At 34.3% G+C, this 12215-nt stretch overlaps 1 protein-coding gene across 1 annotated transcript in view; it reads left to right on the plus strand.

Moving 5' to 3' along the window:
- Positions 1-12215, plus strand: part of LOC118975715 (contactin-5-like) — a 230185-nt gene that overhangs the window by 164343 nt on the left and 53627 nt on the right. Inside the window, exon 7 of the mRNA XM_037029795.1 lies at positions 10610-10712. Within this exon, the coding sequence (XP_036885690.1) occupies positions 10610-10712 (103 nt within the window). The remainder of the gene's footprint in view (positions 1-10609; positions 10713-12215) is intronic.

Raw genomic sequence — 12215 nt, forward strand, 5'->3', positions numbered from 1 at the left:
CATCATTGACTAAAATATCATTATGCAGCACATGACTATAGTGGACTTACCATAAAACTATACATGATTTTTGTTATGTACATATATTTATAGAGAAGTTTCTGTAGTTTTCTTTGTGAATATTTATGAAAATGACAGACATATTTACTTCTATAATAAAGAAAAACTTTCCAATATACATATTCAAAGAGAGTATTCAACTCTTTATCAATTTTTAAATTTATTCTATGTAGACTATTGTTTTAATGCTAGAGAGCTTATATGTTTGTTCATGAAAGTATATAGTTGCTTTCTTTAGTTCTTACTTTTATAAATTTTTTGAATTTATTAATACATATAGAAGAAACTCATGGAAGACAGGAGAAGGTTATATTTCTGTAAATCACAGCAGCAAGAATAGAAGAGAATTTAGTAATCTAAATTATAGTGTGAGGCAATTATAGTGTAAGCAATTATAGTGTGAGGCAACCCCTTGACCAATTTATTCTTGTTGCTTGGGGATGGAAAAAAACGTGTTGATTTCTCTGATTTTCAGAAAATACATAATAGTAATGAAAAACATTTTCTAATAATAAACCTCTCTGGTTCTTCTCAATCTCTCTAGGTAAATAATATTCATAAAGGTGCATTTACTTAAAGGAAACACAAACCATGTGTTTCCTCTTGTCAGAAGGTCCTTTAATCCCTGTACTGACATAAAAATGATTCCCTTCAAGAAACATTATTTGGGTTAATATACTTTTTGAAGTAAGAAAACAATGTGTTGTCTATCTATGTAGGTTAGTAAAATTATTACCCAAGGGCTCATTAGGGAATTTTTTAAAAGGTATCTAAACACTTTTCTAAATGATTTAAATTTTCAATGATTATAATTTTTAATTTATTTGAATATAGTAAGGAGGGATATATTAATGCATAATATATATTCCCTAACATGACATTAGATTTATAAACCCTCAATTAGAAAAAGTTTCTATGATTATCTTAATTTTTCAACAGAGCCAGGGATAGAATTAGGGTTTTCATCATTTATCAACAAATCACAGGTTAATGTTTAATCTGTCCTGAAAGCATCAGTACAGTGACATACATGTCTCAGACATAGCAAAATATCTGTATACATAATGTGGACTACTTAGTTATTATTTTCCCATTTTTCATGAATTACTATTTTTATTGTCAGTATTTGTTATTATTTATTTGAGTTTTCATTTCCTTATCAGTTTTACATAGGATAACTATATATTTATATTCAAAATTTTAAAGACAATAAAAACATTACAAGTGAAACACATACTGAAACACAAGTACTATAAAGTAAAAATCATATAAGGAGCACTGATATCACATATATTTCTGGTGAAATAAAATAAAATCCTCAAAACATTTTGTTAAATATTTTTAATACATTTTAACATACAAATCATTTAGTGTAGAAACTATAGTTCATTTCGTAGGTCCTTTACTTTGATGCTTATCCTAGATACATCTTCATTATGTTTGTTTTCAATTTACCAACATGTAATTATTGATAACATTGTGTATGAATGATAGTAACCTCAGGTGCCATCATTAATAAAATCAGATGTGTACAATATTTGCAAATCAATAACCATGATACACCATGTAAACAAAATGAAGGATAAAATCCACATGATCATATCAATAGACACAGAAAAAACATTCAATAAAATCCTGCACCCATTTATATGAAAAGTCAGCAAAGTGGAAATAGATGGAACATACCTCAATGTAATAAAGGCCATATATGATAAAACCAGAGCCATTATACTCAATGGACAAAAACTACATATGTTTTCCTAAAAAGGTAATGGAAGTCCTAAACACAGCAATCAGACAAGAAGAAGAAATTGAAAATTCCAAATTCAAATTGGAAAGGAAGAAGTAAAACTGCCATTATTTTCAGATGACATGATATTATGTGAAGAGAAGCCTACAGATTCCACCCCCAAAAAACTACTAGATCTGATAAGTTAATTCAGTAAAGTAACAGACTACAAAATAAATACCTAGAAATCAGTGGCATTTGTATACACTAATAATGAACTATCAGAAAGGAAAACTAAGAAAACAACACAATTCACAATTGCTCCAAAAAGAGTAAAATACCTAGGAATAAATTTAACCAAGGTTGTAAAAGACTTGTACTTGGAAAATTATAAGACACGGAAAAAACTGAAGGAAATACAAATAAGTAGAAGCATATGCTGTCTTCACAGATTGGAAGAACTAACCTAATTAAAATAGTACACAAAGCAATTTATAGACTCAGCACAATTCCTATCAAGATACAAATCATATATTTCATAGAACTATAACAAATATTCAAAAATTTAAACCTTCAGTAGTCATAGCAATATTGAGAAAGAACAAAGCTGGAGGAATCATGCTACTTGATATCAAATGATACTACAAGGCCATAGTAATCCAAACAGCATGGTACTGGCATAAAAACAGATCTGTAGATCAATAGAACAGAATAGAGATCCCAGAAATAAGTCCACACCTTTATAGTTAATTAATATTTGACAAAAGAGGCAAAACATACAATAAGCTAAAGATAGTCCATTCAATAAATGGTGTTTGGAAAATTGTATAGACATGTGCAAAAAAAAATGAAACTAGACCAACTTCTTATACCACACATGAGAATAAACTCAAGATGAATGAAAGACTTAAATGTTACACTTGGAACCATAACAATCCTAGTAGAAAACATAGTCAGTAAAATCTTAGATATTTCTCATATTTATTGCTTTCTCAAAGCAATAGTTTTTTCTGATATATCTCCTTGGGCAAGGGAAATAAAGAAAAATAAACAAATGAATGGAACTACATCAAACTAAAAAGTTTTGCACATCAAAGGAAACCATCAATAAAATTTAAAAATCCATTGAATGAAAGAACACATTTTCCAAAGTATCTAAACATGGCTTAATACTAAAAGTGTATAAAGAGCTTTTAAAACTCAACACCAAAAAGCAAAAAAATTCAATTAAAACATAGGCAAAGGACCTAAATAGACATTTTTTTCCTAAAAGGACATACAGATGGCCAACAGACATATGAAAAAATATTCAACATCACTATAATTACAAGAAAAAGGCAAGTTAAAACCACAATGACATATATTGCCTCACACCTGTTAGAATGGCTTTCATCAATAAAACAACAAACACATTTTGGCGAAGATGTGGAGAAAAGGGAATCCTCATGCATTATTGGGAATACAGCTTGGGGCTACCACTGTGGAAAGCACTATAGAGTTGCTTCAAAAATTAAAAATTGAGCTGCCTTATGACCCAGTGATTCCACTTCTGGAATAATATCCAAAGGAACCCAAAACATTAATTCAAAAGAATATATGCACCCCTATATTGATTGCAGCATTATTTACAATTGTCAAGATTTGGAAGCAGCACAAGTGTTCCTCAGTGGATGAATGAATTTTAAAAATCTGTGGTATATTTACTCAATGGAATACTAGTTGGCTATGAAAAAGAAGGAAATCTTACCCTTTGTGACAGTAGGGATAGACCTGGAGACCATCATGCTAAGTGAAATAAGCCAATCAGACAAAGATGAGTGCCATATGATTTCATTCAAATGTGCAATCTAATAAATAAAATAAACTAACAAACAAAATTAAACAGACTCTTAGATTCAGAAAACAGACTAACAGCTGTCAGAGGGAAGGAGGTTGCAGGGCTGAGTGAAAAGGTATAGAAATTGGGGGTGGGGGAGAAGCTCACATTGTCACAGACAACAGTATGGTGATTACCAGAGGCCAGAGTGTTGTAGGCAGTAGAAGTAGGTAAACATGGTGATAAATAGTGAAGAAAGGATGCTTGACTTGGGGTGGTGAATACAAATACAATACAGAGATAATATATTGTAGGCTTGCACAACTGAAACCTATATGATTTTATTGACCAATATCATGCCAGTAAATTCAATAAAAAATAAAAAATAAAATGGGACTATAGAGCAATCAACCTGAAAAAATCAGATGCCTATTGATTGTAGAAATTAATTTCCAAATAAATGCTCATGGAGATTTATCAAGCAGCTACTGAGGCATCATAATAAGCGAATAATAAAATATGATATTTCCAGATATTATATATCATCTAGCTCTTAGTTATATTTGAAATTTCTCTCTCACTAATGCTCTTGCCCCATGCAATAAAATGAAATGTATGATAAAATTCTAGATAAAGCCCTGGCTGGTGTAGCTCAGTGGATTGAGCGCGGGCCTGCGAACCACATGATCGCGGTTTGATTCCCAGTCAGGGCACATGCCTGGGTTGCAGGCCAGTTCCCAGCAGGGGACTCACAAGAAGCAACCATGCATTGATATTTCTCTCCTTCTCACCTTTCCTTCCCTTCTAAAGATAAATTTTTAAAAAATTCTAGATAAAATCTCATTTGCACGTCTTCACTGCCAATGTCCCCTCCCCTCCACCCAGGAGCCCCCACCAATCCCACTGTTACGACTCATCTAGACCAGCTCCTCCCTTTTCCTAACCAATAATCTCTTCTTCCTGTCAACTCCAGTAATACTTTATCTGTGTTTTCTAATATCATTCACAATCTTTTTATAAAAATATTTTTTTTATTTATTTTTAGAGAGATGGGAAGTGAAGGAGAAAGAGTGGGAGAGAAACATCAATGTGTAGTTGCCTCTCACTGGGGACCTGGCCCACAACCCAAGCCTGTGCCCTGACTGGGAATCGAACCAGTGACCCTTTGCTTCACAGGCCCATGCTCAATCCACTGAGCTACACCAGCCAGGGCTCATTCACAATCTTTTATTAGGAGATGTATAATGTGTTATATCCTCTACTAGGATTTACATTTTCTACTAAATGTTACAGTGTTTAAAAATAAGACACATCCTAGGCATTGACATGCCCTGGCCCCTGTTCGGACACCACCCCAACTTGTCATTTGGCTAAAGCAGACTATGACAGCCTAAGGATCCTCTAATGTAGACTGTAACAGACTGTAAGAGCCTGTAGACTATGACAGCCTGAGGATCCAGATTGGTTATGACCCGACATTGGGTCACCATCATTTAGGCTGAGCCCCATGAGTTTATCAGTCAAAACTACTTAGTCTGCAACCGAGAAACCAAACTTGAAATAATTCAAGCAAAATACAAAATTCAGTTTATTTTTCTTAGATGAGGGCAAGAAGTTAAATCTGAGGTAGAACTGACATACTGCCAGTACTCTCTCATTCCATCTCTCCTCTGTCTGCACTGGTTTAATTTTATCTGAAGTGGCTTAATTCTCTTCTATGGCAGATTAACACCTTCCTCTAGTGGAGGTCCAATGGCTCTCAGACACACAGACTCCCTTTTTTGCCACCAAGGAGGAACAGAGACTTGGACTCCCTGGTCTGTAATTCAGAAGTCCCAGCCCCAGCTGCTCATCCATGAATCAAACATTATGTTCAGGGCAATGGGATAATCTAACCAGCCACACGTGTGTCTGATGCCCACAAGTTAACTGCAGCCAGGAAGGCAGAACTGATATGAAGACAGTGACTACTATTCAACCCAAATGGTTAGAAAAGATAGAAGAAACATTTTCCAAAGGAAACACTGAGAATACAGGTGCTATTCTTAGAAGACAAGAAATAGATTTGAGTAAAATTAGCAAAGATATTGAAGACAAAAATGTAAATGCCTATTATTTGTACCTAAAATTAGCTAAATCTTCTTAAATTCATGAGCTAAGCCAAAGTTTTAAGGTTTACTGGATATAAATCTTAGCTCCCGAAGCAAATATTACTATGAGTATGAGACAGAAATATCACTTGAAATGTTTAACTGCTAACAAGTGAACACTAATATCACTCACAACTAATCTTCTGACAGTCAGAAAAAAAAATACCAGCTCTGCTGTGAGGACCATACATACAAGTGAAGATAATTTGACTATTAGGGCAGTGACAATAAGTGCAATATGATTATAGACCCTCTGCATGTCACTTCATTCCAGCCATTTTAGTTTGCTACACTCAAACCCTAAAAATGACAGGTAATGTGATAAAAATAAGAGTCAATGTCCATTCAACACTGGATTTCTTTAATGTGTATAAAATCACCTACAGAAACTGTGAAAATGTAGAGCTTATAGTCCCATCTTCAAGGAGTTCTTATCACTAAGCTCAGAATTGAACGTGGTAGCCTAAAATTTTGGTAAGTTTTTCTGATTTGTCTGAGGTTATTAGCTCTCTGTTCTGCAACACACTCAAAAGACACTGTTCTAAATTACATTCCACTTATGGAAAAGCACCCTAACTCTTTGTAAGTAATTGGAATAAATAAGAAAATCAACAACCACAAAGACATAGACGGATAGTAATGAATTCTCTGCTGGAAGATTTCCGCTTATGAGGAACTGGAGTAATGTGGGCTGATCTTCTGCTAACATGTAATTCCAAAGTAGGCAAGCCAACAAAGCCGAAAGAATCGGGAGTGGGGGAAAAGATGAAGACACGGCACAGCGGTTCCTGAGCACATTTAGCTTAAAACAAGGGGCTACGCAAAATCAAAGAGATACACTGGCTGAAGGGATAAGCTTGATAAGTTTATCTCTGACTATGTATCTTATGGGATTATTTCCCTTATCAAACCCTGGCCAACAAAAGAAATTATGGCTAAGCTGCATGTGACTTGAGATATTAAAAATGGTGGCTGTAATGAAACAAGCAGTGAAGGCAGGTGATCAGTGGTTGATGTAGTGCATGTGCAATGCCTGGGCTATTACCCTCCATGATTGAAATGCCCCAAGGCAGTGATGTCAAGAAAATAGTTGTGAAGTTAAGGTCAGAAGCCTCCTATTTGTGCTCCATTTTCAACAGCTATCCATAGAACCTTGGGCCACATGCCTGATCCCTTTGGTACTTCTCTCTCATCTCTAAAAGAAAGAGGGCAAAATAATTGAAAAAAAGTCTTAGTTGTAACGCAATTATCCTATGATATATAAAGCAAAACTTAATTCCTGAATGTAATCAATTGTTAAAGAGCAAGACACATCTAAAGAGATGTCTCATCTGTCTTTATATTATCACTTTCAGAGTAAAATTTAAAGCAAACCATTATTTCTTTTTTAAGACTTTATTTATTTATTTTTAGAAAGAGGGAAAGGGAGGGGAAAAGGGAGAGAAACATCTATCGGTTGCCTCTCCCACACCTAGGCATGTGCCCTAAGACCAGGATCAAACCTACGGTCTTCAGGTTCACACACCAGTGCTCAGTCCACTGAACCACACCAGCCAGGGAAGAACCAGTTATTTATTACAGTGCAGCTCAACTTAGCTAATATAATTTGAAGCCTTTATTCAAGCTTTTAAATTTTATTTTTAGCATTTAGTATAGATATTAGCAAACCTCTTGTTCCCTGTAGTGAGGCTTCACCTTATCTTTGACCATATGGGAATCATTTAAGAAATACCAGAAAGCCAGACCTGGATAAAATTACTTTCCAGATTTTATCAGGAGTACCCATCCTTTGAGTCATTCTTAAAAATTAAAGCTGTAAAAGAATGTCTTCTTTGCAATCACAAACATTACTGAGAAGAGAACAGAGAGAGTATTTGAGTCTGGCTCCTATTAATCAAAAAGTATCAATAATAGCATGGCATGATGCAGAGTCAGATTGAGATTTAGAAAGGCCTGAAATGTTGTCCAATTCTGGGACCTACTTTAGTAAAAAGGGAAAAGAAGCACTAATGCAAAACTTGATTCCAAAGGGAAATTTTTACTTATGGTAGAAAAAGAAATCAAACCAAATTACTAGAGTTGAAGAGATTCAGGCCTCTTTCCTGTGAGACCTCTTTAAACAATTTACTAGAAATAATTATACAAAAATATTTTTTTAACTCAACCTGACCTTCACTGCCCTTCCACAACACTCTAAAGGGCTCAGCAACCGCCAGCACTTACAGGTACTTGTATAAGTAAGGGTGTTAGTTTAATAAGCTTAAGTTTATAAGTATCATGAGAAATCATGTATTATTGAATCATCAGCTTAACAGGGAGACAAGGACTAAGAATATTACAAAATCAATATTGAGACCCAATGGAGAGAGCAGAAGCTGACATTAAGGACTTCTTTAGGTAGCCATTGAATATCATACCCAGGAATCTTTAGACACAGTCTTGTAAGTCAGAGGGCATTGAAGATAAACTTCTCAATATTGGATACACTCAGCAAGGTATCACTAGCAGGCCAAATACTCTATTCAAGAGAGACATAGGTAAAAAAAAGAAGACATGTGGAAATGAAAGAAAGAAGTTTGAATAAAGTGGGGGGAAAACAGGAGCAAGGTATAACAAAAGCAGTAGAGGAAGAAACTATTACTGAGAAAGAGCTGGAGAGGAGGTACTTCACCATTTTTTGAGTGCCGTAATAGTACTGGTCATCAGTTCACCCGTTATATATCAGGCTTTTGACACACAATGAACATAAGACTTGGAAGAAAATGAGTGAGTTAGCCTTTTAGAACAGGACATTACATTAATGGCGATTCTCTTATGTTCCCTCAGTTTATAGTTTAGAAAAATGAGACACAAAGGCCACTGATGTGTCAGATATGGTAATCTAGCCAGGTTCAGAAGCCCAATCTCTCTAATAAAAATATCAGTGATTTTTTTAATGATTGCTTTACAGATAACTAGAAAGAAAAAAAAAACAAAGATAATCTTCTTGTCCTCCATGAACTTAGACACTTCATCTAAAGTTGTTCCCCATCTTCCTTCAAGATTGATCTCAAATCAATAATATGTAAAAATAATTAGCACATAAGTGTTGTCTTTGTTGAAGGTAACTTTTTCTCCCTTTGCGCACCCAATGCATCTTGCCTGAATATCTTATAGCATTCATCTTATTCTGTCTGGGTTTCTTTCTCTCCTCAGCTCGCTGTTCCCACAGGCATACGCAAAAGACTTACATACAATGCTATACATGCACACAGACTTATATGTGCAAATATGCCCATAAACGCAGACACCCCCAAGCACCCACACAAGCTCCTCAGGGGAGCTTCTGTGCTAAATCATAACTGTGTTACCTGTAGTGCTTTGCACATGGGATTTCCTAGAAATTATTTTGGGAAGGAAATTAGCTTTAGGGCTGCCAAAGGGCACTAGCACGGGAATTTACCAGGCCTCAGCTAGCGCACTGAAAGCCTTATCCAGTTCATGGCTTCAAACTCCATCTGTAAATGATGACACTTCGTATACATCACCTGTCCAGAACTCGTCTCGAACTTCCTTCTCTTGTTCATGATCTGGTTAGATCCTTTCTTCTGAATATTTTACAGATATCAACCTAAATGTTCCTAAAATAAAAGTCATCAACTTTCCTACTATAGCTGTGTACTTTTTTCTCTAATTGTATCACCCAACTCCTCCCCAGCCCCACCCCCAACCCCTAGCCCAAGCTAGAAACCTTAGTGTTATTATTGGAGAGGCCCATACCTTTACCCTCAGTACCCCTATTATATGCCAAGTTTAATTCTTCAATGGTTTTTTCCCAATTAGTGTTTTTCTCAATTTTTTTACTATCATAATTTAAGTTCAGGCCTTTAACTACTACCTGGTATTACTGAAATAATGTAACTAACTTGCTAGTCTCTGCTCCAATTCTAGTATGTATGACTCAGCAAAATGCCAGTCCCTTATTCAAAGGACTGGCATTACTTGCAGATTACTTGCAGATTAGAGTTTGAATGACTTACCCTGATGATCAAGATCATCTGTTTTGGGACTCCATTTTTATTTCCAAATTTGCCTAGTATCATTTTCTTTCACATACCAGTATGCCAGAAAAAAAATTGATTTTCCTTTTGCTGGTGGTCTCCCATCTCTCTTGGCTTATGCCATTCCATTTACTTTCTTTTCTATCTTTTCTCCACTTTTACAAACCCTATTTTTATAATCCCCTCAGATGCACTTAATACTTTAGGAATACCTCTTTCACAGCACTCATCACTTTCAATCTTGCATTGCAATTAGTTTGGTAAATAACTCTTTTCCCATACTTAAGTGTAGTGTATGTTCTTTCTTTCCTTAAGAACACACTTGTCAAGTGCTTGAGGGTACAGTCCATGGATAATATATCTCTGTAATGCCCACAATAATTAACAAAATGCTTGCAAATGATAGATATTCAATAAGTATATTAATAAATAAGTGTTCACTTATTTGACAATGATGAAGTTCTGGCACCTTTACCTACTTTTTAAAAATCAACAAATTATTTACCGTGAGAAATATTTGTAGTTATTTATTTCATTTGGAATATAATCAGTACCTAAACTTCCAGTGTTAACTAACACTTAAATAATTATTTTACAAAGTACTGAATATAACATGCAATCCAATCATTAAGGTAAGACAGTCACCGTAATGACTGAGTTTAAGTATGTATTTTTTCAGTGCATCAAAAATTTAGCAGCCCTCAAACAGACGTTAACCACCAAACCACTGTGCTTTTTCAATGTAACCATCCCCAGGATTGAAAAGAAATTGTGACATTTATTTTATGCTTAAAGACCGTTCTTTATTTCCCAGGTGTGATGGGAGAATACGAGCCGAAAATTGAGGTCCATTTTCCTTTCACAGTAACAGCTGCTAAGGGAACAACCATTAAGATGGAGTGCTTTGCACTCGGCAAGTAAGTACATATTCTTCCATAATTACACACAATTGTTTATTAAAATGTGACATATCTTATTTTTTAATCACTTATTTTGCTAGGTTTCACTTTCCCAGAAGCTCCTTGTTTGGACAAAGTAACCACTTATAATTATCTTTCTAGTCATTTCTATGAACAAGAATGTATATATTTTTGCAATTTTAACACAGAGAAAGCTTTTTTAAATAAAAAAGAGATTTACATCTCTGCCAGTGGGTCTTAAATTTTGGTATTATTCTTAAATTTTACTCAGCAATGATATAAATAAAAAAGGATAAAAATTTAAGGTGATATCTGCTATTCACCTATAGCATATAGATTCTGATAAGCTACACTAAGACAACAGTATAAAATCATAAAGACAATAATTACAGTAAGCCAATTGCTTACTTCAGTATCTCCTGAAATAATGATAACATGATAGCATCAGCTGTCAATATGTATAACATGTAATCATTTTCCAAATCAGAAAGATGATGTATATCACACTCTATGCCTGCTATACTTAATGATTCTATTTCAGAGAGTTTAAATCCCATGATATATAATTAATTTTCAATGATGTTTACAATATGAGTATTGGGTATAGAGACAGGAGTGGAATTTTGATTATATTTGATTAGAGTATTATGATTTATTTTAAACGGAGTGTTGTTGTTTGGTTTTTTTAGGGTTATAAGACCTCAGGGTGCTTTCTAACTCTATAATTATAATTTGCATAACTGCATCTCTAGCAGAGTGCCTAATCATTTAACTTTAGTTATAGTGAGCTACTCTCACAGCATAACTATAAAGTACTTGGAGGTAAAATGTGCAACATAAATGTGCTTAAAGTAGGTTTAGCTTATGAGTGAGAAAAATTTTAGCAAATATGAGGAACGTAGCTAGTGAAAGGAGGTGTAGGGCATGACTACAGTAAACACCATGTTTTCTAATATCGAGACATTAAAATAACATATATGTACAGTACTATTTAAACCTAAATAGAAGCAGGATCATATTAAACTAAAATCAAAATAAATCATTGTGTGTTCATTCTATTAAGTAAAAGATACCTATAGATAGAAAAATACTTCAAGAACCTAAAATCTGTCAAGAAGGTGTTTGGGCAGATATCTGAGGAAGTCTTCCAAACACAAAGGTATCAGTTAAATGCACCCTAAATAAGGTGGTTAAATAAGACCCTAAAAGTGTTTTCGTTTTATTTTTTTACCATTTTTCCATTGTCATAGAACATTCCTTGACATGACAATGTCCCTTGATATTGTCATGTCAGGTATGCCTGGGAATGTTCAGAATAAGCAGCTTAATTCCAACAAATCCAAAAATAACGTATTTTAGTTTGATGACAAAGGTTAAGTATATTCTGCAGTTAAATAATTCTTAAATGCTAGTATTTGCACAAAAGCCACAAATAAACGGGGGAGTCATATTGTAAAACAAATTGAAGAACTAAATTTATAGAGAAAAACAATATGGGAT

The sequence above is a fragment of the Sturnira hondurensis genome, unplaced genomic scaffold (assembly GCF_014824575.4).
Source record: "Sturnira hondurensis isolate 20B ecotype Veracruz unplaced genomic scaffold, ASM1482457v3 Scaffold0020489, whole genome shotgun sequence".
NCBI classification, from domain to species: Eukaryota; Metazoa; Chordata; class Mammalia; order Chiroptera; family Phyllostomidae; genus Sturnira; species Sturnira hondurensis.